The sequence below is a fragment of the Pyricularia oryzae genome, chromosome 2, assembly GCF_000002495.2.
Source record: "Pyricularia oryzae 70-15 chromosome 2, whole genome shotgun sequence".
Lineage (NCBI taxonomy): Eukaryota > Fungi > Ascomycota > Sordariomycetes > Magnaporthales > Pyriculariaceae > Pyricularia > Pyricularia oryzae.
In genome coordinates this window covers 8,049,190-8,077,030 of record NC_017850.1, presented here as the reverse complement: position 1 = coordinate 8,077,030, position 27,841 = coordinate 8,049,190, and the positions used below count along the sequence as shown (strand labels likewise).

The window sequence follows — 27,841 nt, the reverse complement described above, 5'->3', positions numbered from 1 at the left end:
AACGTCCTACTGGCGGCCGATTGGTAGTCGAGCCACAAATACAGACGGTCTGGTGCCATCGATGTCGCAGCGCATGAAATACGTCATGGATTGCGGGCAGCTTGTCTGATGGGTCCAAGTGGGAACAGACCAGTGAGAGAGCTTCTAAATCCAATCCCGCTTCCTCGGACGACCCTCATTGCTACCTTGGCTGGGACGAAGGTAGGAAGAGTAGCTGCCAGAGCTTAAACACATTCGACCGCCTTTCTTGGTGTGCATTTTCCTATTCCTCGTCTCCTTTTGGATTATATATTCTACCTTCTCAAATGTCATTTGCATCGTTTGGTGCTGCAGCTCGCCAGGTGTTTCGTCAACGCATACCTACAACCAAGTCTACACTCGGCAACGACAGCAGTCTCTTGTCTACGTCGACAGGATCGCTATTATCGCGCTCTTTTCGAAGCACCACCAGAACCATGGCGCAAGAGTACAAGTTGAAGTCGGTCACGTCTCTAGACCTCAAGCCAGGAGACAAGCAGGAGGTGGAGGTCGAGGGCCTGCCGGACGCAAAGGTGCTCCTGGTCAACGCCGCCGGCAAGATCCAAGCCATTGGACCAAAGTGCACACACTATGGCGCCCCGCTCGTCAAGGGTGTCTTGACGACCAGCGGTCGCATCACCTGCCCTTGGCACGGCGCCTGCTTCAGCGCGACGACGGGAGATGTCGAGGACGCGCCGGCATTGGATGCCCTGCCGGTTTTCAAGGTGGTCGAGCGTGACGGGGCCGTCTACGTGACGGGCGACGAGGCGACAATCAAGGCGGGGCGACGCAAGCCCAAGTTTCAGTGCAGCAGCGTGCAAAAGGGTGAAGAGGGCAAGGTTGTCGTGGTGGGTGGTGGATCCGGCTGCATCGGGCTGATCGAGGAGCTGCGGGAGCGGGGATTCACAGGACCCATCACGGTCATCTCCAACGAGGGCAACCTCCCGATCGACCGGACCAAGCTGTCCAAGGCGCTCTTGACGGACCTGGCCAAGTTGCAGTGGCGCGACGAGGAGTTTTACAAGTCGGGCGCCGTCGAGTTTGTACAGGACGAGGTGACGGGCGTAGACTTCAAGGGCAAATCGGTCGAGACCAAGAGCAAGAAGACGATATCGTACGGCAAGCTGGTGCTCGCCACGGGAGGCACACCCCGCAACCTGCCGCTCGAAGGGTTCAAGACGCTCGACAACATCTTCACCCTGCGCAACGTGCACGACGCCAAGAACATAGTTTCGGCGATTGGCGAGTCCAAGGGCAAGAAGATTGTCGTCGTGGGCTCGTCGTTTATCGGCATGGAGGTTGCCAACGCCACGGCCAAGGACAACAGCGTCAGCGTCGTGGGCATGGAAAAGGTGCCGCTGGAGCGCGTGCTCGGCGACAAGGTCGGCAGTGCGGCTCAGAAGGGTCTCGAGAAGAGCGGGGTCAAGTTCTACATGGAGGCGGGTGTGGAAAAGGCCACTGCCCACGAATCAGACCCGGCCAAGGTTGGAGCGGTCCTGCTCAAGAGTGGCGAGTCCCTGCCTGCCGACATAGTCATACTCGGAGTCGGCGTCGCACCGGCTACCGAGTTCCTCCGCGGCAACGCGGGCGTGCAGCTCCTGCAGGACGGCTCGCTCGAGGTCGACACGGCATTTGCCGTCACTGGCGTCAAGGACGTCTACGCCCTCGGTGACATTGCGACTTTCCCTTACCACGGGCCAGGAGCGGGCGGAAAGGGCGTGCGCATCGAGCACTGGAACGTGGCACAAAAGTCGGGGCGGGAGGCGGCCAAGCACATCGTGGACCCGGCGGGCTTCAAGGCCGAGTTCTTCACGCCCATCTTTTGGTCGGCGCTGTCGGCCCAGCTGCGATACTGCGGCAACACCATGGCCAGCGGATGGGACGACGTCGTGATCCAGGGCAGCCTGGACGAGGGCAAGTGGTCGGCATTCTACGCCAAGGGCGACGAGGTGGTGGCGGTCGCAACCATGGGCGCCGACCCGGTCATGGTCCAGAGCGCGGAGCTGATGAGACGTGGCAAGATGCCCAAGAAGAGCGAGCTCGAGAAGGGCATGGACGTCATGAGCCTGGGCGCGCCGGAGTGAAGGGAGCGCCGCGGGTGGGGAGTGGGGCTGATGGGGGCCTGAGGGGGGCTGAATCGTCGCCCTTGCAGTTAAGCATTCCCTAGGCTTGACTGGGGGGGCACCAAGAGCCGATTTGAGTTGGGCAATCTGTTGGGTTTTTTTTGCTTTGCGTACTACAAAGTACGAAGTACCTTTTCTGCATATCTGTGACATGTTGACGGCGTTTGGAGGGAGGGATATGTTGTGGCGCTTTTTTTGTCATTTGTCTTGTATTAATCCCAATTAGGTAGGTACTGACGAAGTATCTTGCCCAAAGTACTTCGTACCTACTATAGGTCAGACAATTCCCAATTAGATTGGATTTTCAGGTGTGGCAAGTGCTCAGTTGGAATTGATTTGTCTGACCTGCGGTTTTTGTGCTCTGTGTACTACAAATTACAAAGCACCTTTTCTGCATAACTGTGAAATGTTTGACGGCGTTTGGAAGGAGGGATATGTCGTGGCGTTTTTTGTCATGTCTTTTGTATCGGTTCTAATTAGGTACTTATTTTGCATAGGGTACCTACCTATTATAGGTCAGAGAAACCGCAATTAGAGTAAGCTTCTCTCACCTCTCTTACTATGTACAAGGATAAAGTAACCGCCTAGTTGGGAAAACAACCAAGCAACAGCGAAAAGATTACCACCGCTTCAACAATTGACACGTCGCATCTGCTGTAGAGTTGCGACGGCATATATGCAGAGTCAGGTCTGTTCATGACTTGGTATGGGATGGCAACTGGAGGATGGCGATAGCCCTCTCGGGCTGTTGTCCTTATGTCTGTGCGGCGTGCCGGTTCGGGCTGATTCAGCTGGCATATGTCAAGTACAGTTGATTCCCCCTGTCAAAGTGGTGGCTTTGCATCATGTCACATTTGGATCGGGGTCATGGTCTTGAGGGATTATGCCGAGACAAGGGAGCGTAGGCGGTGGCGCTGGACTGTCTGTACGGCTTGAAGGAAATGAGGTCCTTGGGGAGGGGATTGCGAGCTGACTTTTGTCAGTGTCTTATCTGCTTTGCCCATCTCGGACTCGAACGTCCGTCTCTCATGTTTCCCCTGTGTCAGCCAAACTGAAATAAATAATAATAATAATAAAAGGGCAGACAAAGACAGAGCTGTGCTCGTTGTTCTGACTCTGTTCAGATCCATCAAGATACCAAGCGAGGCAACGAGATATATATCCGAGGAAAAGGAGCATCCATGGCAAACCATCGCCAAGGCTTCCTCGACATCGGCCCGCCGCGGCGTTCGAACCGTCGTTGGGTCTATGTGGGCGTGGCCTTTTTTGCAACGTTGATCTTGTATTTGGCCTTCCAGCCGGCTGCCACCAACGAATATGTCAAGTCGGCGTACGACAGCGTCAAGCACAAGGTCACCGGCCACGGCAACGGCGGCAGCAGCAGCAGCTCCGACGCGTCCAGGCCGAGCCGGCATCCCATCGACGACGGCTCGGACACCATCCCCAACATTGCGCACTTTGTCTACGGCCTCAAGGACCCCAAGGGGGATCTGCACTTTAGCTTCGACCACTACCTGAGCGCATACTCGGCTTGGTACCACTGCAGGGCGCACACGCTGTACCTGCACACCAACGCAGGCGAGGAGGCGCTGATGCGTGCAAGGTCTGGGGCGACCGGCAGGTGGACCAAGGCCATTTTTGACATTCCCGGCTTCGAGGTCAAGTACCTGGACGCGCCGACGCATGCCGGCAACGGGCGGGAGATTCAGTACGCGGAGCATGTGTCTGATTTCATGAGGATTGCGGGCATGCTTGACATTGGAGGCTACTATATCGACTGGGATGTTTTCGGTAAGCAAGCGTCTCAACTTTTTGATGTTATAAGCTGGTTTGCAAGAAAAAGGGTCGCCTTCCTATCATGACACTAACAAGATCTCGACCAACAATAAAATAAACAGTACTCCGGGACCTCGCTCCCCTCCGAAAAGCCGGGTTCCGCGGCATCGCAGGCCGTCAGATGGGACCATATTACAACTCTGGCACCTTCATGGCGGCACCCAACAGCCTCTTTGTCAAAACCTGGAAGAAGATGATGCACGAGACGTTTGACGGATCCTGGGAGCGACACTCAAACGTTGCCTTGCGCGACGTGGCCAAGGCGCTCGTGCGCATACCGGGCGAGATGCTGGTGTTGGACTCGGACGCCTTTGCGCCGCTCGGCTGGTCCGGCGACCAGGGCATCCAGTTCTTCATGCCGCACAACGACAGCCGGCCGCTGCTGGAGACGCTGGGGTGGCAGCCCGAGATGGAGCACGACGGACCTGGAAGCCCCGCCCTGGGCCTGCCCGAGTTTGTCGAGGGCGACGAGGCCGACAAGCCCGCCTGGGCCGTGGACTGGTCGCCCAGCTACCTGGTGCATGCATTCATGATGAGGAGGATGGGCGGCTGGCAGGTCGATGGATTCGATCGAGTGACTCCAAAGTACGTCCTCGACCGGCAGAGCAATTTGGCCAGGGCGGTTTATCCCATCGTCAGGGATATGTACTATCGCGGGCTGGTCAAGATTACCGACGGGTATGATTAAGAGTAGGGGTTTTTTTTTTTTTTTTTTTTTTCTTTTTCTTTTTCTTACTGGTCTGGTCTAGCCCGTCGACCTCGAGTCCAAATGACTTGCCAAGTCAGTCGAGAACCACGTGTTGCCATGATCTACGTTCCTTTACAGGTACCGTTTCAAATTTAAGCTAAATCTCAGGCAATCTATTTTCTGCTCCATTTCCAAACAATTCTCCTCGTGTTTATTGGCCAAGACCCACGAAATTGCCTGCATGATGCCAACGGCTTAAAATATCATGGGCCAACAGCGAACATAGTAATTAGTTGGACTGCCTTGTGGATATCTCCCCCCCCCTTGTGGCTGCCGACCCTAAATAGACCACATACGCAGATTACGTAGACTGCATAGACTGGCATAGACTATTTTGTGGGCATCGGGATTACAGGTTGGGGCGAGTCAACATATCACAATACGAACCCCGCTCCCAGGCAGCGATCAATCAGAACTCCAGAGTGATGTTCATAGATGATCTGATTCAACATCTCCGCTTGGCTTCGCACCACAGCTTGTGCTGTCCCATAATTAGCAACTTGTTAGCAAAACACCAAATTGATCTCGACTATAAATGCAGTCCATCGTCATCCTGTCATTAAGGATGTTTTCCCCTTTTTCCTCACCCGCCAATCGACCATTCAATCGACGGTATCACATTCTTTTTCTTCGGTTCTTTTTGTGCTATTTTGGCCATCCTCTCTTTTCTTAATTCTTTCTTTGCTTCTTTCTGCTCCCTCTGCTCTGGGCAACCCAAAGTCTCCTTTTTTCATCTACTGTACCAGTCGATCCCAAAGCCTGCCTGGCGCCAAGTTTCCTTTCCAAAAGCCCACGTCGCCAAGAACAAAGATACCCGGTCATCACCATGCAGCTCGCAACAGTTTTCGCCGCCGCCGCTACTCTCGCCGTCTTGCCGACCGGCGTCCTCGCCGGTCCGAGATATATCCCTCATCCAGAGTGCGAAGTCACAATCATGAAGCCCGGGACTCCCAGTCCTCGCTCACCTTATACGCTACCTGAAGAGTATGACCGCGGTTATGGGCCGGGAGATTCCAAGACCAAAATTTAGGTCGGCAGTTATTTCTGCGTCGCGGATTCCCATTGCATACCCAACTGCGGAAAGCTGCCGAATAATAACTGGTATGCCGATGGTGCGGAGGCGCCAAGATGCGAAGATGGCCTAGCAAGCATTTATAATTAGGATGGGGATGGACAGCTGTCTCGTTTCGCATAGACAGCAAAATCAGCACAGAAAAAAATAAAATAAAAAAAGAACCGTACACACAAAATTTGACTGTCCCAAAAGCCCTGTGATTGCTGATGTTGTTGACTGATTGTCCTGTACTTTTTTGTGGATATACGACCAAGGACAAATGGGCGACAAAAGGATGATGCGTTACCGCGTATAGCCGCATGGATAGGCTAACCTCTATGTATTGTATGTAGAGTACCTCATGGCTCCTGGCAACTGCAATGGTCAACATACCATCTGGTTGGTAGAGTAGGAGCTGGGAATCATGGTACGGAACTACGGACAGCCAGCGCTTAAAACCCTGAAGCCTTGCATGCTTGGCTACACAAGCAGGAGCATGAGTGGGGGCCGCTGTTGGTGACCATGTTGCTCACAAGCGAGAAGCAAGATCCGCTGCGAGGTAACCCAACTATCTTTCGGCTGTCAAATGCATAGTATCAGTATAGCTCGAGACTAAATGACTGTGGACGTTGGCCTACACATGGCTAAATATGGCAATACCGTACGTAACACTTTGGGTAGTGACTTGTATAAACCCAATCAACGCAGAATAATTACAACTAGATCTAGATATCATCTGAAAGAATTTGGCCAAAGCCAAGCAAAGGAAACTGACCTACAAAATCATTCAGGGGGACAGAGTGGAGCTTAAATCATGGAAATTGCTTAGGCGAGAATGCCAAGGTGAAGAAAACACCAAATTTATCCTTGACCGGGCGCTTAGCTTCCATCGTAATCACCTACCTGCTTGGTACTTGTGACAACCAACAAAAGAAAAAGCTACCAAACGGGAATAGGCAAATCGCGGCAAGGCTGGGTTATTCCTGCACCGCCCTCGAGACGTCAACAACAAGACTTGTCCCATGGTCTTCTTCCATTTGCAAACTCTTGCCGTTAGTCGAAAATACCACGCTTCAAATCATTTCATAGGGTGCACTCCGAGGGACACGGCATAAAAGATGCCATCGTTCCACTTGCGGAGCCCACTGGGGCTTGCCTTTACTTTTGGCTTCTTGTTTCTGTCTTTAAGCGGGCAGCAGGTCCCTGATGACCAGTTCTCGCGGCGAGGGAACCACGTCGGTTAGTTTACAACGTTCAGAAAAAAAAACTCACTGCTATGCATGCCTGAGCTGCATCAACAGTACCGTACAAAGACCCAGCTGACAATCGAGTTGGGGCTTGTTAGCTGCTGTTCTTGGAGATTATTTATACGTCGAAGGAGGAGAGATAGCACGGCTGGTGGATGGCGAGGTCGAGAAACCAAACCCGACGAGGCCAGGTAGGTGCACCCGGCAAAATGGAGCAAGATGGAGCAAAAAAGCAAGCATACAGTGCTTGATTCGAGATGTGGTCTGACAGGACCATGCACGCCTAGTGAATAGCACTTTTTCCATACCCCTGAACGTGGCCTGGACGAACAAGACAGTCGTCTTTAAGGAAACGCCCGTGGAAAACGAAGCGTCCATGGACCACGCATCGGTATGGACCAACGACGACGGCAGCGGCGGCAGCGGCACGAAAATGTACCTCTGGGGCGGCGAGAGGGCGTACGAAGCGGTGACGGACGAGGCCCGAAATCCTCGCCTGCGCGTGTTCACCGCCGACGGCAGAGGGGGCGGCTCCTGGGGCCACGAGGAGGTGCCCAACCTGGACTTTGTGGTGCGCACAGCCGGAGGAGCAGGGGTTGGCTGCGGCGGCTTCGGGCTCAGCTTGGGCGGCTGGAGCAACAAACGAAGCGATTTCCGCGTGCGCCACGACGGATCCATGCCGGTGCCCGGTCTGGTGACGCACCGGATAACCTCGTCGTCGTCGTCGTCGCAGCAGCAGCCACAACCCTGGGGGAACGAATCGGCACCCATGCACCCCCCCTTTGGGACGTTGAAGATGGGCAGGGCGGTCTGCCTGCCGACGGTGGGGGGCGACGATGGCAAGGCGACGGGGCTGGCGGTCTTTATGGGCGGGTCGGCGCTCTCGCGCGACAGCACGCAGGGGGCGGCGGCGGTGCTCTTCAACAACGTCACCATGTACGACCCGACGCGGCGGCGGTGGCACTCGCAAGTGTCGACGGGCCAGGTGCCGCCGCCGCGCATGCGTTTCTGCACGACGGCGGCCAGGTCCGCGGCCACGGGCACGTACGAGATCTTTGTGTACGGCGGCGGGAGCACCCTGGGGCTCGACGAGGAGCAGCCCTACTCGGACCTGCACGTGCTGACCGTGCCGGGGTTCCGGTGGTTCAGGGTCGACCTCGGCACCGCGGACGACTCCATCCACAAGCGCCAGGACCTCAGCTGCACTGCCGTCCCCGGCACGCGGCTGATGATCAGCGTCGGCGGCTGGGAGAATAGCCGCGATGCGAAGACGTGGAGCAGGCCGGATCCGTGGACCAAGGGGATTGGCGTCTTTGACATGACGGCGCTGCGGTGGGTGGATCGCTACGATCCCGCCGCGGGAGAGTACGAGTCGCCCAAGATGGTTAGGGACTGGTACCAGAGCAGAGGGCTGGCGTCCGTGGAGTGGAGCAGCGAAGAAACCAAGCAGCTGTTTTCCTCTATGCTGGTTCAAGATTCGGCAACAACCGGCGGCACCGGAGATGATGCATCCAATAATAACGGTGGAACCCAAAAGGACGGCAACGACAGCAACAACAGCAGCACCAACAACACGCTCCCCGCAATAATAGGAGGGACGGCAGGGGGCGTGGCGCTTGTCGTATTGGCTGGGCTGCTGTTTGTGCTGATCCGACGCCGACGCCGCCAGCAGCAAAGACAGGTCGAGCCGGCGTCGTCTGGCTCGAGCGATTTCGGAGGGGAGTGGAAACAAGCACCCGAGCAGGCCTCGCTTGCGACGTCACAAGAGCTTGCCTCGCTTACACGACCACACGAGCTGGCCTCGGCCCCCAAAACACAGGAAATGTGTGCCGTATCCTACATGCACGAGATGGAGGCCAAACAGATCCAAGAGGTCGAGGGGAGTGGAGTGGTGCACGAGCTGGACGCTGCAAGGGGAGGGGGCAACACTGCATGGAGGCAGTAGCACCCTTCACCGCCGAGTTGCATTGCGGAGGAATACCACGTAGCATTGGGGATCATTCATGTACGAATACGTACCGGATGAATGAATGAGATATAGTGAGGGCAGACAATTGACATTGTAATCACATTGTACGGAGTAATCACATTGTAATGAAATTGATAAAACTCGGCAAGAATAACAAGCACCAATGGACATGGATTCCTTGTCGACTGCTAGTCTCCCACAGCACAAAAGCAACCCCAACCGACAGTCCAGAGTCCAGAACCAATAGTGGCTTGACCAGAGCATTACAATCGGTGCCGAAGCCGACATTTTGCCATTGTCAAGTTGGAACATGCTACTCGAACTGGGGCCTGGACCTTGGCCATCATTTTAAAGAATAGACTCCTCTCCCAACTCTCTCTCTCCCCATAATCTGGTTCACCCTCCACCTCGCTCGACTCGGTCGGATGTGGGCCGAAGCATGGGGAAACTAAGATAACCACCAATAATTGCGTGGATCCCCCCCCCCCCCCCCCCCCATGGGGTCGACAGCTCAGCCGGTGCGGGGATGACCGGGGATTTTGCCCGTTCGCAGTAATTGACGCCGGCCACAGGTCCTCGTGAGTGGCGGGCTGTGGAGATTGCCAAGGCAGGGAGCATGGAGGATGGTCAGAGTAGTATTTTTGTTGCAAGTCGTCGAGGTTGGGGTAAAGTCCCCAGTGTGTAATGTGATTTAGTATTTGAATGTCCTCCCCCTCCTTTGGTGTTGGGGGTTTGTTGTTTGCTTGTCCCTCTCGGTTTCTTTTTCTCCTCTCACGTCCAGTCTGACAGAGAAAAAAAGGTTTGTCGCGTCTCAGCACCGGCAAAAGACGGCAGACAGACAGACAGACAGACAGACAGACCAACAAAAACCACCATGGCCGACCGCAAAGAAACGTCGCTCCCTGCCAAGCGGGAGTCGGTCGACCATGTCGACTATACGGTACGCACCACGAGGGCCGACCGCGAGCTGATCGAGGCGGCGGTCAGGACGAGCGAGGAGGAAGCCAAGCTGCCGCGCAAGGAGCTGTTCGCGAGGTACCTGCCGGCCGCCACGTACAGCATGATCCTGAGCGTGGCGCTGATCATGGAGGGCATGGACGTCGGCATGGTCAACAACTTTTTCGGGCAGGACGCGTACAGGAAAAGGTTTGGCTGGCCCGACGCCAACGGCGACTACCAGATCTCGGCGTCGTGGCAGGCCGCCATTGGCAACGGCAACAACCTGGGCAGCATCATCGGTCTGCTGCTGAACGGATACCTGCAGTCGCGGTTCGGGTCGCGCAGGGTGTACATGGGAGCCATGGCGCTGATGGCCGGCACCATTTTCATCTTGTTTTTTGCCACGAGCGTGCAGATGCTGTTTGTGGGCAACATTTTCTGCGGCATTCCCTGGGGTATTGTAAGTTTTGTTGCTGTTGTTGTCAATGTCCTCACGTCTTCTGGTCTTCACGTCTCCTGGTCTCTCATACTAACAGAACCACAGTTCCAAACTCTTGCCACCGCCTACGCCGCCGAGATCTGCCCTCCCGCCATGCGTGGCTACCTTACCGCGTGGACGTCCATGTGCTGGGGCTGCGGGTCCTTCCTGGCCGCCGGCGTGCTCCGAGGGTCGCTGCAGCTGCCCGGCGACTGGGCCTGGAAGATCCCCTACGCCCTGCAGTGGGTGTGGATCCCCCCCTTGTTCGTGGCGGCCTTTTTGGCGCCCGAGAACCCCTGGTACCTGGTCCGGCGCGGCAGGTTCGACGAGGCCGAGAGGTCGCTGCACCGGCTCGCGCGCAAGGGCCACTACACGCCGCAGAGCATGGCCGAGACGCTGGCCCTGATGAAGCACACCAACGAGATGGAGAAGCTCGAGGCCGAGGACGCCAGCTACCTGGACTGCTTCCGCGGCACCAACCTGCGCCGCACCGGCATCAGCTGCATGGCCTGGATGATCCAGATCCTCAACGGCCAGTCCATCGCCGCCTTCGCCACCACCTTTCTGCGCACCGCCGGCATGCAGGAGGTGGCCGCCTTCAACTTTAGCATGGGCATCCAGTCCGTCAACATCGTCGCCACCGGCATCGCCATCCTCCTCATGGGCAACGTCGGCCGCCGCGACTTTTACCTCTACGGCACCTCGGGCATCGGCCTCGTCATGCTCATCATCGGCATCCTCGGCGTCCTGCCCGAGGGCTCCGTCAACCAGGGCGTCGGCGTCGGCGTCGCCATGGTCCTCGTCAACGCCATCTTCAAGGTCTCGCTGGGCCCCGCCTGCTACGTCATCGTCTCCGAGATGTCCGCCACCCGCGTCCGCGCCCAGACCATGGTCCTCGGCCGTGCCGTCTACGTCGTCGGCCAGATCGTCGTCAACCAGATCAACCCGCGCATGCTCAACAAGGGCACCGACGCCTGGAACTGGGGTGCAAAGACTGGCTGGTTCTACTTTGGCCTGTGCTGCCTCTGGATTGTTTACATCTTCTTTTGCCTGCCCGAGACCAAGAACCGCACCTTTGCCGACATTGACTACCTGTTCCAGAAGAGGGTTCCCGCCCGCAAGTTTGCCACTGCCAACATTGATTGTGAGTTTTTGTTTTTTGTTCTTCTGTTGTCGGGAATGATTCTAGACAACAAACATGCTAATATCCCCGTTTCTTAGTGTTTGAATTCTCTCACGCCGACACCTCTGCCAAGGCGCTCGACGACACAGAGGATGTTGAACAGACTTCGCCTCGGCAAGTTTCCAAGTCCTGAGGCCGGCCAAATTACGAATAGCCTGTTGGACCTGATGAAATTGCGAATGGGACCGGTGTTTTGCGGGGTTTCTTCAATAGCTGCCTTGTAGTGAATCGTAAAATCACAAGCGTTGCAGCAACCATGAATCGATGTGAATGTCGCTTTCGGCGGAGGTCGCACTATTTACCGTAGTTGTATTGTGGCTTGGTGCTAGCTACCGCGTGTCAGGGCACATGAGACAAAAAAGTAAAAAAACGTCGTCCGTTGAAAGATCGACGTGGGGAACCATCCCGCTCCGCAAATCCACTAGACCTGGACCTAGAATTTCCCTGGGTTCTAGCCTGTACGCTGGAACCTCTACTTGAACATCCTCGCCCGTCATTTCTCCAGTCAGGTCGCGAAAAAAAAAGAAGAAAAAAAAGCAATCTCCTCAGCCATAGGCTAGACCTAGCCGAAACACGTACAATAGGTTCCGCGATTTCTATTCTCTGACTTTGGTCTTTGACTTTGGTATATCATGTAGGAAGCGAGCCTGCATGATTGATTGTCAACATTGAGTGACGTCTACCCGATCAATTCGATTGCATGGCACACGGAACTACCAAGCATCCATCTTTACAAAGCAGTATTATACCTTTGGGGGTCATAAAACTGCCAAGCTGCATACAGTTGTCATCGGGTAATTGGCTCCACGTGGAGGCTCTGACGCAACCCAAGCCACACACACCAGTTGTTGGAGGGCTGAGCCCCGAATGATTGGATTCGCCAATCCAGGCGTAGAGCGTTTTTTTTAATTGTCCTTTCCTTTCTGAAGGGAGCGAATGTCAGAAACGACGCTAGAAATGTGGTTTGGTGCTGAAGATTGCCGCTTTCTGCGTCCAGCTTTCTTCACCATTGAGCCGCTAGCTACAAAATACATAGACAAGGTACCTTGGCTACGGGTACCTACCTGGGCGCCTTGCGTACCAACATTCTAGCAATCTAGCTACTCGCACTAATCGCTCAGAACATTTTAACTTCCTCTCCTTACTCCTACAGAGAAAAGAAAACTTTGGACCGACTCACCACCAATCATGCCACCGGCCGGCGAGGCTCCAAAGCAAGGAAAATGTACCCAAGCCAACGTCGGGCGGCAATGACGGACTCTGTCAAGGTCCCATGTCCAGTCGGTTCGTTGTGGTTTGCTCCCCCGCAAAAGGAGACCCTCAATTTGATGCATGGCCACTGCCAGGGCAACCAAACAAACGAGGCCGATGCGGTACAGAGAATCCACTCACCGTAGGCGAGTGACGTGATGTTACGCGGCAGAGGCAGACCGAGAAAAAAAAAGAGGACAAAAAAAAAAAAAAAAAAAAAGAAACGGTGAGGTTCAGTGAGCAATTACAATTTCGTTTCCATAAACCCGCTTGTTTCGTCTTTGCCACCAAAGTGGTATCGCTGAATCCTCCGGGATAGCCTGGTACTCCTTCGGACGGATGGTTAATTACGGGTCAGGATAACTAGGTACCTTTTCACCGGGGGTCGTTCCGTTCAGGGACGTTTGTATTTACTTGCCGGCTTGTTTGTTTGCTGCCCTTTTTTTTTTTTTCTTCTCTTTTATATTCTGCCTGTCCTCGTGTACCTGCAGGCAGATCTCTTTTGGTCCCACCTGCATTCTGTCTGCTTGCTTTGTCTTGTCGGTCGAGCGTTTACACGTACATACAAAAAGGACACCATGGGCAACCAACCCTCAAGCCTGCAGACTTGCCTCAGGGACGTCTGTGCTGGCCAGTCCGGCTGCGTTGGTTATGCCGCCTTCAACAACGACCCGCTCTACCAGCTCACCTGGGTCAAGCCGTACAACCTCGATTCGACCGCCGCCGTGAGCCCCATCGCAGTCGTCAGACCGAAGACGGTGGAGCAGGTGGCTGGTGTTGTCAAGTGCGCCGCTTCGAATGGTAAAAAGGTCCAGGCCAAATCTGGAGGACACTCTTACGGGTATGTTTTTGTCATTTTGCATGTCGCAAGTGTTGGGATGCCTGTCTCTTGAGAGTGTCTGCGTTACTGACTAGAGACGATATACAGAAACTATGGTAAGCAGCCACAGCTGACCTGGATGGTATCCAGCTGTTTGCTAACAAGAGAACCCACGCTGCCGCAGGTCTCGGTGGCCCAAACAGCACCGATGTCATCACCATCGACTTGGTAAACTTCCAACAGTTCCGCATGGACAACGAGACGTGGAAGGCGACAATGGGAGCTGGCCATCAGCTCGGCGACGTATCCAAAAAGCTGCACGACAACGGCGGTAGGGCAATGGCTCATGGCGTGTGTCCCGGGGTCGGAATCGGCGGCCACGCCACCATTGGTGGCCTCGGAGCCATGTCTCGCCAGTGGGGATCTTGTCTGGACCACGTGCTCGAGGTGGAGGTTGTCACTGCCGACGGCAAGATTCAACGGGCCAGCGAGGAGCAAAACTCGGACCTGTTTTTTGTAAGTTGGGGGGTCCTATCCACTGTTCCTCCACTGGGCCTCCTTGCTCACTGGCCTCGCTAACAATGGTTCGACAGGCTCTCAAAGGTGCGGGCGGCAGCTTCGGTGTGATAACCGAGTTCGTCATGAAGACGCACCCAGAGTTCGGCAAGGCGGTGCAGTACATGTACTCGTTCACGTTCCAGTCCATGCGCGAACAGTGGCGCATCTTCAAGGCCTGGCAGGACCTCATCGGCGACCCGGACCTGGACCGGCGGTTCGGCAGCCAAATCATCATCACGCCGCTGGGGTGCATCATCGAGGGCACCTTTTACGGCAGCCAGGACGAGTTTGACGCCACGGGCATCGTCGGCAAGCTCCCGTCGACGCGCAACTCGACCGTCCAGGTGACGGACTGGATGGGCACCGTGGTCAGCAACGCCGAGCGCGAGGCCCTCTTCGTCTCCAACCTCGCGTCGCCCTTTTACTCCAAGTCCCTCGGCTTCCGCCAGCAGGACCTGCTGTCCGAGGACGCCATCAAGGACATGTTCAACTACATCGCCGACACCCGGACCGGCACCCCCATCTGGGCCATCATCTTCGACCTCGAGGGCGGCGCCATCAACGACGTGCCCATGAACGCCACCGCCTACGCCCACCGCGACAAGACCATGTTCTACCAGTCCTACGCCGTCGGCATCCCCCAGGTCTCCAGCACCACCCGCAGCTTCCTGTCCGGCTTCCACGACCGCGTCGCCGCCAGCATCAAGGACCGCGACGCCGCCGGCGCCGTCGTCTACGCCGGCTACGTCGACCCGGCCCTGGGCGACGCCGCGCAAAAGTCCTACTGGGGTTCCAACTACCCGGCCCTCCAGCGAATCAAGGCCAAGTACGACCCCGATGATGTGTTTCGCAACTACCAAAGCGTTCGGCCTGACGCCAACGCAAAGAGGTGAGGTGCTTTTTGCTTGTGTTTATTTTTCTTAAAAAAAAAGTGCGGGTCAAGTGCGCTCGTTCAAAGCCGAATATTATGTGGCTTCAAAAGTCGTGGTTGAAAAGTTGGTGCCTGTGGAGGTTGCTTTGCTTTCTTCATGCATAGTAGGCCTTTAGCCATGCCAGAGATACCACTTGTATTGCCCCTGACCGGATCAAGCGAGCAATGAGCTTATTAGAAATACGGACGCGCCGGAGAAATTGAGCGCTGTGCCGGGTCCTGTGCCCGGTCCTGTCGTCAAAAATGACCTGATCCAGTATCCATTAGCTGGAATTGAGCCATCTAATTGAGGCTGCCTCTAATTGTGCTACAACAACGCACTACGTTTCCTTTAGTTTCAGACTCCATGATTATGTCATGAAATGATTGGCTTGTGACTGACCATTTACCCCTTTCCGTGTCTGCAGCGAGGATGAGAACGGTTCTGGCTCTAGCCCGACGCAGAGCGGCGCTAGCGGCCCTCAAACCACCGGCGAAAGCAATGACGAGAATCTTGGGTCCGTCAGCGGCCCATCATGGGCACTGCTCTCGCTGTGGCTGATGGTGGCCACGATGGCGCCACTTTTGCTTTGAGAAGGCTTGTTATATACCAGGTGGCTTGGCATTGTTTACTGCTTCGGAGCCCCTCGACAAGCCTTTGTCAGGGGGGCCATGACTTGAAAAGAGCGATCATAATACACATAACGACCTGACGACACGCGATTGATTGGCTTGGTCACGACAGATATAGAATTTGGCTTCATGTTATTTAAACTTCATCAGATTGAACAAACCCAATACTTATGCTTACATGACTTATAGAAACACTGTTTTGAAGCGCTCAGTCGTTCTCAGTCCGTCAGATTCCGTCTCTTCGTTTCGCGTAAAACACTGTTTCGTCTCTTTGGGGCGTGGGTAACCGCTCGTTGGGATTCTGATGGGAAACGACTCGAGCAAGCAATTGGAAATTAGCGCATCCCACGGAATCTCATCCCCCTGAGCCCTGGCCAACATGTCGAACCGCAGCAGTATCTGCCAAGACCAAGCTAGATACTCATCCAGCTGGTCGCTGTTCAACTCGTGGAGCGGATCGTGTGGTATCCTCAAGACCCGCATCTCGTCGTACTCTGCCAGGCCAAGAATGGTATCAACCAGCTCGGTCGGAAGGCCTTTTTCGCTCAATATCCACATGACCGTTTCCATCTCGGCGGCCGACGGCATGTACGGCGGGTCTGCGTCAATGTCCAAGGCGAGGAACTCTTTATAGCTCACGCGGCCCAGAGGGTAGATGTAATCGAGACTCCCTTTTCCCCAGCTCTCCTTGCGCGGGAACGACCGGGAATGGTCGTTTCGGATGCCGAAAAATTCCATGTGTCGGAACTGCGGAATCTCCGTCGACATGTCCGATATGGTCAGGTGGTTAACCAGCATCTGGTATGTCCTGGTCCTCAGGTAGTCTGCGGATGGGTCGGACCGTTCCTCCTCCTCGCTCTTTGCCTTGTCCGCCGTGTTCCTAACGCATCGCTCCGGGAACCCTCGCCGGATGAAATTGAGCAATATATATGCCCGCAGCGTGTCTCGGCACATCATGCCCAGCGCCACGTCGTCGCCCACGCAGTAGCACGTCTGCACATCCCACCAGCCTAGGAAATCGACTTGCGAGTGCGCGCAGATGCGCAGCACCGTATCCATGCTGCCGTGCAGGATCAGTGCCTTGAGCAGCTCCAGGCCGTAGAAACCGTCGCCATTAACCTCGTCGAACCGGAAGCAGTCGTTCCACTGGTGGTTGTGGAGAAACGTCGACATGCGCCGCTCTTCGAAACGCGGGAGACATTGACAGCTGTAGTCGCCTACATGACTGCATATCACAGCATCGCCAGTCCCGGACGTTGACAACGGCAGCCTGGTATTCTCGAGCCGCCTCACGCGTCTCACAGACAACGGGCGTGAAATAAGAGAATAGTCCACTGGCAGGCGGTTCTGAAACCAAGGCGGGATTGAAATGTCGGTGCACGACAAGAGCCAGCGACGCAAGGCTGCGTCGATCTGAACAAGATCCGACTCGGGTATGACCATGTCGTTTGGTTCTGGCGCCTCGTAGCTTTCTGCATATTTCCTTCGTTCCTGGGCGGCCAAAGTCGTAAGAGACTCGGCCAAAACTTCTACAAACTTGTTTAAATCTTTGCCTTGGTCTGGCTTGTGGCAGAGGTAAAAGTCGGTAATGTCACCGTGATCGGGATGAGAAGTGTCAAACTTGAAATGGGAAGTAAGGAGGTCCCAGGGCAAATCGCTCGTGGGGGCTGCCATTATGCAGTAGGGGTAGGGGTGTAGTTTAAGGTAGTAATTTTATACATCAAAATTAGCTCACAGCTTCGAAGAGCTTTATATTAGACCAACGCGAGTTGAAAGCAGTAGCATTGGTTTCAAGTGACTCATTGCGAGCGAGATGCATCCGGCGTGAGATTTGCTCCATGATGCCTTTAGCGCTGACACTTTCACCGAAATACGAAAAAAGCTTCGCAGTAGATGTTGCAGCCGCTGTAACTCCAAGGCAGGATAATTGAAGTCGCGCAGCTTCGAGATGGACCATTTCTGTGCAAGTTTATCAGCGCCGGGTCTAATGTCGAACGTAACCAAGATGCCTGAGAGAAGTTGGTAAAGGAAATGCCGCCTTTTTGCTCATGCGGTAGTCTGCAGATAGGCGCACCTACCCTGCACCTCATTAACCTCACGTACCAACTTGCTCCACCCTGCAATTATCTCCTCCGACATATGCCCCTCCACTGCATCAATCTCCACCCCTGGCAACCAGAGCGGCCAAAGTAAACAAAAAATAGAGCCACCATAATCGCCTTCCATCAAACCAGCGCAGACCTTTACGCTTTCGACGTATCCACCGACAACAAGCTCACGACTCCAAAAAATGGCCGACAAGGCGGCAGAAAAGGACAAGGACAAGTCCAAGGTCCACAAGCTGTCGCTAAAGGGTAGCGCCAAGCTCGTCGCCGAATTCGTACGTCACCTCGACTTGGGAACTCCCACCGCCAATTCATATCCTGCCAGTCGTCGCTAACAGTTGGGTCGCGATAGTTTCAATACTCGATACACACGATTCTGTTAGAACCCCTGCTTGCGACGAACCATGATGCCGCCGTTGGGCCTTTTCACGACTAACCGTTGATGACGAACCGAGTAGATTCCAACGAGGAGTGTACCCAGCCGAGGACTTTACGGCGTCAGTTTCCCCTTTGCGCGCTATGCAGATAAAATCTCGCCCATGCCGCCATTGCACTCGACTGACCTTTCAAACCACTCCACAGCGTCAAGAAATATGGCCTCAACATGCTAGGTACGGCAATGAACAGCCCCCTCAGGCCGCCGCAAGCCTTCCCCCACCCGCAAAACGCAGCTGACCCACGAACCACAGTGTCGGCCGACGACCAGGTCAAGGCCTACATCAAAAAGATCATGTCCCAGCTGGACCGCTGGATGGTCAAGGGAAAGATCTCCAAGCTGGTCATCGTCATCACGGACAAGGACACGGGCGAGCACGTCGAGCGCTGGCAGTTTGACGTTCAGATCTTTGGCGGCTCGTCCAAAAAGTCAAAGAGCAGCAGCAAGTCGGCGGCTTCGGCATCCGCCGGGCAGGAAAACTCGTCGGCGGCCTCGGACGCGGCCCAGGCGCCGGAAAAGACCGAGGCCGAGATCCAGGCCGAGATTGCCGCCATCTTCCGCCAGATCACCGCCTCGGTCACCTTCCTGCCCCAGCTGGCTGGCGACTGCACCTTCAACGTCCTGGTCTACGCAGATGCCGACTCGGAGGTGCCCGTGGAGTGGGGTGACAGCGACGCCAAGGAGATTGAGAATGGGGAGCGAGTCCAGCTGCGGGGTTTCAGCACCGCCAGCCACAGGGTTGACACGCTGGTCAGCTACAGGCTGACGGACTAGTCAGTGTGTCGACGGGGGTGTTGGAGTTGCGGCTCGAACGCAGTCATTCATATACCCGAGGGATTTCCTGTCGGCATGATTTATACTCCATGTCGGCCATGTAGAATGATGACACGACCATTGGCAAACCGGTCTTGGCTTGGAGTTCAGGCGTTGGGAGTTCTGCTTGTTTATGGATGAAAATTCTCATCGCCTGATAGCGAAATCATCAATATCACCTGGGATTGGACCTGTGCGTCTAACCCATGTTTATTGAACAAATCTGACGTGGCTTCTTGGCCACGCCCATGCCGGTACTTGTCTTGTGCGCCATGCTATCCCCTTTTATCAACAACGCCAACCACCAGTCCTATACAGCCTCGTCACACCAAAAATGCAGTAACCTCAAATACGAACGCACATTTGCTGTCGACAGAAATATGTGGCATGGTCCGCATGACAACTCCCATAGCCTACACCAGAATCCAAAAACTAAGAAGAGCCAACCCGGTTGAAGAAGTAGATGTAGGCAAACTTCTTCATCTCCTCCACGTCGACCACCTCGACAACCTTTTCGTCATTGAACAGAACCCAGGCGGGCTTGTCTTGTTGCAACTGTTTGCGGATAAAAGCAACGTAGTGACTGTTCAGTGAGGTGTTAGTATCAGCACGATATTCGAAGAGGTCAAGCACCACGATCTCAACTTACCCAGCATGAATGCTCGTTCCCTTGTGGCACACGATGCTCTTGAGCTGGTACTGCGCTGGAACGTCACTCTTGCCAGCAGGTGGCTTTTCGCCCGAAGCAGCGGCCGAGTCGTCTTCCATAGAGCCATCATCATCTGGATGGCTGAAAAGCCACTCTACAGCTCGCTCGACATTTCCTGACGTCTCCTTGAGGGCTTTTGTCGATTTCTTAGCATCGAATCCCATAGCGCCAAGCATCTCAATGGAGCTAGGATCTGCCGTGAATCCTCCAGCACCGTCACCGGAACCCTCGAGCTTGAGGGGTTCATCGATGTCAGGGTCTTCCATGTGGCCAAACAACCACTCCATGGCTGTGTTGGCATCGGAGTTACCCGTGGCGTGTAGAGCCTTTTCGCATCGGTTGCGAGGGAAGCCCATTGCCTCAAGTTGAGCGACGGCCTCTGGGTTGGGTGTGAATGCGGGTGCCGAGCTAGACGAAGCATCCTCTGGAAGTAGCTCTTCGCCAGGTTGTTGTCCCTGGGACAGATAGTTGTCCAAAAGGTAGGGGTCATCATTCACCAAGACCGGTACATCAACCTTGATAGGCACCCAGTTCACAATGGTCATCTTGCGTGCATTGACAACTAGGACCTGCGGCAGTGTCTTGAAGCAAGATCTTTTGGTGTAGCCGGCCTTGCTTCCACATGAAGAGCATGTGAGTTCGACAATCTCCTCGGCAGTAAACCGGTCGAGACACTCGGAAAGAGTGACAGGCTTGTACGCAGCACCAGTGTTGCCTTCCGTCTCCCCTCCCTCTTCGACCGGCAACTTTTCCAGGGGTACATCAATAAAGATGCTATCCTGCTCATTGGTCGTATAGCGCACCTTTTTGCAACCCAGACATTGGAGCCGTTGTTCGAGAATGAATCGGAAGTCTTGTGTGGGGTCGTCGGCCGGCGATGGGTGCTTTGCTCGTGAGATGAGCTTGATGAGATGCTGTAGGAGTTCAAAAGCATCCTGCTGCCGCATTGTAGAGAACTCCTCATGTCCCCGCCCAACGAGGTGCTTGAGCATTGATGGCTGCAGACCTTTTTGGTAGGGCAGTTCTGCGGAATGCTCTGATGCCACAACGTCGGAATCGGGCTTGGAATAACGGCCCGACAGCAGACCGTCACCAATCTTGCGCAGCTGGGTCTCGAGATCTGCAGCCGGGTCCTGAATTCCAGGAAGCTCCTGGGTGACCTGACCGTACCGCTTCTGGAATGCATCCATGTCAAACAGACACTGAATTATGCTTGCGAGGTAGCAACTGTTGCCTAGGTTCTTGAGACCGGTAAGTCCAGGACCAAAAAGAGGCTTGAGCTCTTTGCCATCCTCTGTCGTCATTGAGAATTCCCATCTTAAATTCTGCTCGATCTGCATCTCGGTCAAGCTCTTCTCCGTCTTCTCACGCTCTGCAATGTTGATGCCGTAGTTGGCCAAGTGGTGCCCAAGGTTCTCATCCACTCGCTCCTCGTCACAAGAGTAGCAGTAGACGTCAGCGGTGCCTTCCGGGGTGATGGATCCAAGCTTGACGGCGACGCCGTGTCCAGATTCGGTTGCATGTGCCAATGCATGGGAGTGACCGCTAACACCGCCAAACTGCGCCCGTCCACAGCCCAGTGCACCACATTGAAGACAAAGCCACAGGTTCTCGTTGAGATCGCATTTGGAGCACGTGCCCAGTTCGTTGGATGCAATCTGCCTCGGCTCGTCCTGCTGGAGGGTAAGGATGTGTTCACAGCTGGTAAGCTCCTGCTCCCAGGCCTTAACCTCTTCCTTGCGTGAGAACGTGTTTGCCGTCATGACGCCATCAACCACCTTGGCAAGTTTAGGATGCGCCTTGTCCAGCTCCGATTCGCAGTCGAGGCATTTGACCTTGGTGTGGTAGTCGTATCGATCGGCTTCGGTCTCGGCGGCAATGGCGAGCTTTGACATTTTCATCGGGGGTTCATCGCGGTCGATGTGCTTCCGGGTGCGCCGGACATTGAGGACAAGAGGGTGGCTCCAGATTAGGTGGTGAAGCTTTGCGTGATATCGCTCTCCGACGCAACCGCCGTTGAAACATTGCAGGCAAACATCGAGGCCGTCGGGGCCATCCTGTTGTCGTCAGCATGGAACCCCACTGAGGTAGGTTGGTATCAATCCCCAGGTCACAAGGATAATCACATACAATCGAGTCAAAACACTGGGTGCAGTCCTCACGATAGACTGACTGGGCTGGGGTGGGAGGCTGCAGAGCTAAAAGCAAAGTAAGTGGTCAGCAACGATCCAACAGGGACAAGGCAGAACCGAAACCTACACAGCGACTCCAAGTGTGTGCATGCCATTTTGAGTGCAGACACGATGATTTCTGAGGCCAACAGTTGTGTTGCAGGCTTAGAAATCGTTGAGTGAGCTTGAGATCGAAGCTATCTCAAACAGTCATGGTAGAGGCAAGCATTGAGGCACAGCAAGCTTGTGTAACTTGGTGCCTGGTCCTGGCTGGACGATCATCTTCCAACGTTCTTGGTGGGGCTTAAACTTTGGAGGGGCTGAACCATTACGTAACGCTGAGCCTTATGGTGATGACGTTAATCTGGGGAACGTCAATCCAGACCCTAACCCAGACTTGGCAGGGGATGGTCACTAAACACCATACAATCTGTCCCAAAGAGCACACAATCTTGGTCGGATTGTTTCTGGAAGTGAATGTCAGCACTTCGAGGCATGCAGCAAGCGAGAACTCATGACAAAAATGGCCGATCACAAGGTGGCTAGCAACATGAGTAGCCCTGCGGCTTCTGGTGCCTTGCGCGGCGCTTCGCTGCTCATACTGCTCCAGATAGCTTCGCGGGCCATCACCTTCATCGCCAATCAGCTCCTCCTCAGATTCCTGACAGCACAGCTTCTTGGCATTTCAACCCAGCTCGAGGTCTACTATCTATCCGTGCTCTTTTTTGCACGCGAGAGTCTCCGAGTTGCTATACAGCGCCAGGGTGGAACAAACAAAGACAAGACCTCCCAAGCCCGCAACACCCAGGCTGTTGTCAACCTTTCGTACCTTTCCATCCTGCCGGGTGTCTTTGTAGCAGGACTTCTCGGCTGGCTGTATGTGACATCGCTCAGCGATGAGACGACAGCTTCGGCACCGCACCTCATCATCTCGCTCTACATATACGCCGTGGCTTCCATCGTCGAGCTCCTTTCAGAGCCAGCATTTATGGTGATGCAGACGAGGTTGCAATTCGGCGCCCGAGCAGCTGCCGAGTCCATTGCTACGTTTTCTCGCTGTGCCGTCACCCTAGGCTCTGCTGTCATTGCCTCACGTGGTGCATTCGAGGCAGGAGTACTGCCATTTGCGCTTGGGCAGCTCAGCTACGGCGTCACTCTCTTGGTTGTGTATGCATACTACGGCTTGTCCCTAGCCAGCGTTGAAGGCTTCTCGCTGCTGCCCAAGAAGCTAGAAAGCCCCTCGACAAAGGAAAAGAAAAGCAAGGATGAGAGTTTTGTTCTTTCCCTCTTTCCTCGCCCGACACTAAACTTGGCCCGCAGCATGATTGCTCAAAGCTTGGTCAAGCATATTCTCACGCAGGGCGACACACTCTTGGTGAGCGCACTCGCCTCACCCACATCTCAGGGTGTCTACGCCTTGGCCAACAACTACGGCGGATTAGCAGCACGACTCGTGTTTCAGCCCGTAGAGGAAAGCAGTCGATCCTACTTTAGCAGGCTTCTCGCATCGACGTCATCTGACAAGGAGTCTGACAAAGACAGTTTGCGCAAGGAGAAGAAGGCTGCCGCCGAAAAGGCCAGTGCGGACCTCACAATACTCGTCAAGCTGTACACCACTTTCTCGGCTGTAGTCGTCGCCATCGGTCCCACGGCCGCACCACTTCTCATCAGCCTAGTGGCCGGTCCCCGCTGGGCATCATCAGGGGCCGGCGCTGTGCTGGCCGTGTATGCGCTGTACATTCCTCTTCTTGCCCTCAACGGCGTCTCGGAAGCTTTCGTCGCTTCCGTGGCCACCGAGGCCGAAGTACATGCCCAGAGTTTGTGGATGGGTGCATTTTCGCTCGCTTTTGCCGCAGCCGGTTTCGTGTTCTTGCGGGTCCTTGACTGGGGCGCCAGGGGACTGGTCGTGGCCAACGCGATTAACATGGTCTGCCGCATTATCTGGTGTGCGGTATTCATCAAACGGTACTTTGGAAGGCTCGGTGTCAAATTTGAACTGTCCGAACTGAGGCCCAGCGGCGTGACTGTCGGCGCCGCTGTGGTTACCAGCCAGGCGGTTGCCCGTCTGAGTGGCCCTGATGTTTCTGGTCTGGCGGTGCGAGGCGTTCTTTTTGCGCTCGTCAAAATCGCATCCCTGGGGGTCGTCTTCATTGCAGTAGTGTAAGTTGCGCATATTCCATTGCCCGTCTCCCAAACCCGTACATGGATATCTAACCCCAGTTTCTATAGTGCTGTCGGAGAACGACAATTCCTCATGCAATGCATTGACAAGGCTCGTGGACAACGCCAACGACCGACGGCAAAGCAATAACCGCAACCCAAGCTCAATCATCAACAATTAATTTTCATAAATCCCAAGAACGCCAACCCTAGCTTTTTGAAACAGTGGCACAGTGTCTAATCAAACGTAATCTTGGTCCCCTTCTTGCTCATATCCACATCCTTGAAGAAAGCACCATAGGTGTCGTGGGCCTTCTTCTTGACTGTGGTACCGAATTTGAGCAAATCATCTGGAACCGGCTGGTTCGCGCCCTTTAGTACGTTGACCAAGCTGCCCGAGTGTGCCTTGTCGTGCTCGGTAAACAGGGTGATGGCCTGACCCTGCTTGCCGGCGCGACCGGTTCGACCGATACGGTGGACATAATCTTCGATGGTGAGGGGGAACTGGAAGGTTGGTTCAAGTTAGTAAGGCCTCATGCGTAGAATGAAACGATCATAAACTTTGGGACTCACCGTGACGTTAATAACCAGCTTCACCTCTGGAATATCCAGACCACGGGCCGCAACATCAGTGGCGACAAGAACTGTAGTCTTGCCACTCTTGAAAGCCTCCAGACTGGCAGTCCTCTGCTCCTGCTTCAGATCGCCGTGAATGCTAGCAACCCTGATGCCCTTGCGCTGGAGGTTATTCTCGACACGAACGGCCTCCTTCTTGTACAAGCAAAAGACGAGCACTCGGTCGTTCTTGTTCTTGCCTGCCTGCGCCTCCTTGAGCAGCTGCACCAGCCTGGTTTCCTTCTCCCACGGGTTGACGACCTCGACCCGTTGCGAAATGCGCGAGTTTGCCTGCAGCTCCACGACGCCATTGCCATCGTCGTCTCCGTCAACGGCTCTTGTGCGCCCGCCGATGGTGACCTTGACGGGGTTCACCATGAAGCTCTCGGCCAATCCGCGCACGCTAGCGGGCCACGTGGCGGTAAACATAAGGGTCTGGCGCTGCCCACGATCGGGGCACAGGCCGAGGATGAGCTTGACGTCGTCTTCGAAACCCTTGTCCAACATTCGGTCTGCCTCGTCGAGCACCACGAACCGTGCAGCAGAAAGCGATACGGTGTCGTCGGACAAAAAGTCCTTGAGCCGGCCGGGGGTCGCGACGATGATGTCGGCGCCCTTGCCCTTGCGCAGCAGCGTGCGCTGTTCGTCCTTGGGAGCACCGCCAAACAGGCAGACGGCCGACATGCCTACCAGCTCGGCGAGCTTGGAGATGGCGGCGTGTGTCTGCATGGCGAGCTCACGGGTGGGCGAAACAATGACGGCGAGCGCATGTGTGGCACCATACTTCTTGTTCGGCTTGCTACCCTCAGGGAGGGCCTGGAGCGCATTGATGCATGGTACCGAGAAGGCGAGGGTCTTGCCGGAGCCAGTCTCTGCGATACCGACGACGTCGCGACCGTCGAGCGAGTAGGGCCAAGAAGCGGACTGGATCGGGGTCGGGGCGGTGAAGCCGGCAAACGGCTTCTTGGCGAGGAGGGGTGACGATGGGAGCTGGGTAAACTTGAGGATTGGCCGGTGGGTTGTCAACGAGTTGGGTTCGGAGATGACGACTTGTTGTTCCGTCATCCAGTCCTTGAACTCGGACTCGGGCAGTGCCGAAAGAGCGTCGACCTGCTTGTACTTTGAGTCGCTGGCGCCATTCTCCTGAGGCGTATCAGTTTGTGTGGACTCGTCGGCGTCTTTGCTCTTCTTTTCTTTCTTTTCCTTTTTCTCTTTCTTATCCTTCTTGTCCTTCTTTTCCTTCTTCTCCTTCTTGGGTTTAGAGGCGGTCTCCTGTTCGGGCTGGGGAGTCTCGGTAGTTGAAGGGACTTCGGTATTGGTTGTAGACTCGGGTTCCGGGTCAGCAGCCTCCTCTTCCGATTGCGCCTTGGCCTCCTTTTCCTTGCGCTTCTTCTCCTTCTTTTCCTTCTTTGCCTTCCTTGCTTCCTTGTCCTTCTTGTCCTTCTTCTTCTCCTTCAGAGGCTCTTCGGATTCGTCGGCGGCGGAATCGACCTTGGCTTTTTTGGTCACAGGCTCGCTTTCGCGATCGCCATCAGAAAGCGTGTGCTTCTTGCCGACAGACATTGTAATTATGTTGTTGTCGGGGGATGGGTCTGGTAATGTCTGGGGAACAATGCCTTCTTTGGGGCGCAAGCAAAGAGACCCTTGGTGCGGCGACCGATTTTTTTTTCTTGTTCCTGCGCCGATAAGATAAGAAAACCGGGGTCATCGCCCACTCAGTCATGTGGGGCTCAGAACCGCGGGGCATCCCGCTGTTAGAGTGGACTTGCCATTGCCGGGTGATTCTTCCACTCCCAGCCTGACTTTCAATAGGACAATTCGGTTGGGAGTGGTGCTATACTTGGGGGCTGTTCGTTGTGGGCCCCCTCAAAGAGGGGGTTACAAAACCTTGATTTTCGAAAAAACCGTGGGCCAGCAAATTTGTTAGCAGATCGCTAACAAAGTAGCTCATGAAAGTTCGATTCACGTTCGTAAACACTACACCCACGAAAAAGGTTAGAATTTGCAGATAAATTGAAGCCGTGAATTGCGCTGTAGATATCTATTTCTGGAGTTTTGGCTCAATCGCCCTTTTCCGGTCGCTCAAGCGGTCACAAGGCGACCCGGGTACTTCCAACTCATCCTTTCTACCACCCGGTATTGGCGGCGAGGAACGGTCTTCAAGCGGTCTCGTATCCTGAAGTTGACGGGGAGAGGGTGTAGCCAATGGTATATACCGTGGGAACGGTTTGGAAGGCCTGTTTGGGGCGGGAGGTGAGGCTGATTGCGAGGATCGTGATACGCATATGCTGATAGAACAGGCAGAGTCGGTATCCACGGTAATATTGATCTGGGTACTTGTATTTCCAGCTGAAATTGGCCCTTTATCGACGAACCATGACTGTGAGGGCTGTGAATCGGTCTTCTTCCTTTTTCCAGGGCGTTCCCTGACCGCCGGAACGTTCTCCGGCGTGAAGCCGAGGTCCTCCAGATATCTCTTCTGTTGTATCTTAATCCCGTTGGGCATGCCCTCTGTTTCTCGCCAGCGTTGAATAGCCTGATTCTTATCCCTATACCACGCATCTCTGACGAACTTTTCTTGTTGGTATAGGGCTGTTTCCTCGATCAACGCCTGTTTGGCTTCGTGAGCGACCCGCATATCTTCTAACGTATTAGCGGTCTGGAACTGCTTGTCTTTTGACTTCAACGTCATTTTGACTTTGTAACGTGAAGCGCGTTGAAGGCGTTTTTGCTTATTCGTCTGCTCTTGGGCAACGCGTTGCTGTAGGATGATCGCCTCGTTGGCAACGGCTTGTAAATCCGAGATAGCATCAACGGTATCTGAACTAAAGTGGTGCGCCTTGGCCGCCATACGGCTTGCCGCATATTTGGCCCGTGAAAATCGTTCAGCGGTAGAAAGGGAGTCCGGATATCGCGGTGTATTCGCTGCCGTGGCGTGGCCACGCAGTTTGGCGAGCACTTTGGTGCCGTCGACAGGAAACAAGCCTGTATCTTGGAAACCGCTTATTACGTGGCCAGTTGTGAAAGCCGTTTGCCAGCAGCGCTAAGTTAAGGGAAGATATATC

At 54.8% G+C, this 27,841-nt stretch overlaps 10 protein-coding genes across 11 annotated transcripts; 8 read left to right on the top strand and 2 right to left on the bottom strand.

Moving 5' to 3' along the window:
• The first annotated feature begins 76 nt into the window (after positions 1 to 76).
• On the top strand, positions 77 to 3,275 carry MGG_08262 (putidaredoxin reductase). Its single transcript, XM_003715775.1, has one exon. It carries the CDS (start codon positions 306 to 308, stop codon positions 2,100 to 2,102), a length of 1,797 nt encoding a protein of 598 aa, XP_003715823.1. The 5' UTR covers positions 77 to 305; the 3' UTR covers positions 2,103 to 3,275.
• Positions 3,276 to 3,322: 47 nt separating this feature from the next.
• MGG_08263 (uncharacterized protein) lies at positions 3,323 to 4,667 on the top strand (the record flags this gene model as incomplete). Its single annotated transcript, XM_003715774.1, has 2 exons — positions 3,323 to 3,932; positions 4,040 to 4,667. The coding sequence occupies 2 exons, from the start codon at positions 3,323 to 3,325 to the stop codon at positions 4,663 to 4,665; spliced, it is 1,236 nt and encodes a 411-aa protein (XP_003715822.1). The 3' UTR covers positions 4,666 to 4,667.
• Positions 4,668 to 5,068: 401 nt separating this feature from the next.
• MGG_15960 (uncharacterized protein) lies at positions 5,069 to 5,975 on the top strand. Its single transcript, XM_003715773.1, has one exon. It carries the CDS (start codon positions 5,552 to 5,554, stop codon positions 5,753 to 5,755), a length of 204 nt encoding a protein of 67 aa, XP_003715821.1. The 5' UTR covers positions 5,069 to 5,551; the 3' UTR covers positions 5,756 to 5,975.
• Positions 5,976 to 6,695: 720 nt separating this feature from the next.
• Positions 6,696 to 9,168, top strand: MGG_08265 (uncharacterized protein). Its single transcript, XM_003715772.1, has 3 exons — positions 6,696 to 7,018; positions 7,125 to 7,217; positions 7,314 to 9,168. The coding sequence occupies exons 1-3, from the start codon at positions 6,898 to 6,900 to the stop codon at positions 8,969 to 8,971; spliced, it is 1,872 nt and encodes a 623-aa protein (XP_003715820.1). The 5' UTR covers positions 6,696 to 6,897; the 3' UTR covers positions 8,972 to 9,168.
• Positions 9,169 to 9,732: 564 nt separating this feature from the next.
• MGG_08266 (maltose permease MAL61) lies at positions 9,733 to 11,840 on the top strand. Its single transcript, XM_003715771.1, has 3 exons — positions 9,733 to 10,394; positions 10,479 to 11,556; positions 11,634 to 11,840. The coding sequence occupies exons 1-3, from the start codon at positions 9,870 to 9,872 to the stop codon at positions 11,726 to 11,728; spliced, it is 1,698 nt and encodes a 565-aa protein (XP_003715819.1). The 5' UTR covers positions 9,733 to 9,869; the 3' UTR covers positions 11,729 to 11,840.
• Positions 11,841 to 13,031: 1,191 nt separating this feature from the next.
• MGG_08267 (uncharacterized protein) lies at positions 13,032 to 15,974 on the top strand. The gene is made up of 5 exons (XM_003715770.1): positions 13,032 to 13,687; positions 13,775 to 13,782; positions 13,851 to 14,182; positions 14,260 to 15,113; positions 15,563 to 15,974. The coding sequence occupies exons 1-5, from the start codon at positions 13,425 to 13,427 to the stop codon at positions 15,726 to 15,728; spliced, it is 1,623 nt and encodes a 540-aa protein (XP_003715818.1). The 5' UTR covers positions 13,032 to 13,424; the 3' UTR covers positions 15,729 to 15,974.
• On the bottom strand, positions 15,862 to 18,072 carry MGG_08268 (uncharacterized protein). Its single transcript, XM_003715769.1, has one exon. The coding sequence runs from the start codon at positions 17,439 to 17,441 to the stop codon at positions 15,951 to 15,953; it is 1,491 nt and encodes a 496-aa protein (XP_003715817.1). The 5' UTR covers positions 17,442 to 18,072; the 3' UTR covers positions 15,862 to 15,950.
• On the top strand, positions 17,694 to 19,865 carry MGG_08269 (mitotic spindle checkpoint component mad2). The gene is made up of 5 exons (XM_003715768.1): positions 17,694 to 18,147; positions 18,225 to 18,250; positions 18,331 to 18,369; positions 18,455 to 18,483; positions 18,562 to 19,865. The coding sequence occupies exons 1-5, from the start codon at positions 18,058 to 18,060 to the stop codon at positions 19,080 to 19,082; spliced, it is 705 nt and encodes a 234-aa protein (XP_003715816.1). The 5' UTR covers positions 17,694 to 18,057; the 3' UTR covers positions 19,083 to 19,865.
• On the bottom strand, positions 19,176 to 22,248 carry MGG_08270 (ubiquitin carboxyl-terminal hydrolase 14). The gene is made up of 4 exons (XM_003715767.1): positions 22,090 to 22,248; positions 21,961 to 22,028; positions 19,771 to 21,887; positions 19,176 to 19,704 (listed from the first exon to the last, which is right to left on the bottom strand). Exons 1-4 carry the CDS (start codon positions 22,115 to 22,117, stop codon positions 19,554 to 19,556), a joined length of 2,364 nt encoding a protein of 787 aa, XP_003715815.1. The 5' UTR covers positions 22,118 to 22,248; the 3' UTR covers positions 19,176 to 19,553.
• A 166-nt stretch (positions 22,249 to 22,414) lies between these two features.
• MGG_08271 lies at positions 22,415 to 24,834 on the top strand. Of its 2 annotated transcripts, XM_003715766.1 has the most exons (3): positions 22,415 to 24,161; positions 24,231 to 24,682; positions 24,753 to 24,834. In XM_003715766.1, the coding sequence occupies exons 1-2, from the start codon at positions 22,516 to 22,518 to the stop codon at positions 24,310 to 24,312; spliced, it is 1,728 nt and encodes a 575-aa protein (XP_003715814.1). In that variant the 5' UTR covers positions 22,415 to 22,515; the 3' UTR covers positions 24,313 to 24,682; positions 24,753 to 24,834. The 2 variants fall into 2 exon arrangements, with proteins under 2 accessions (XP_003715814.1, XP_003715813.1); XM_003715765.1 differs by lacking the exon at positions 24,753 to 24,834 and having other exon boundaries at positions 24,231 to 24,749.
• Positions 24,835 to 27,841: the final 3,007 nt, after the last annotated feature.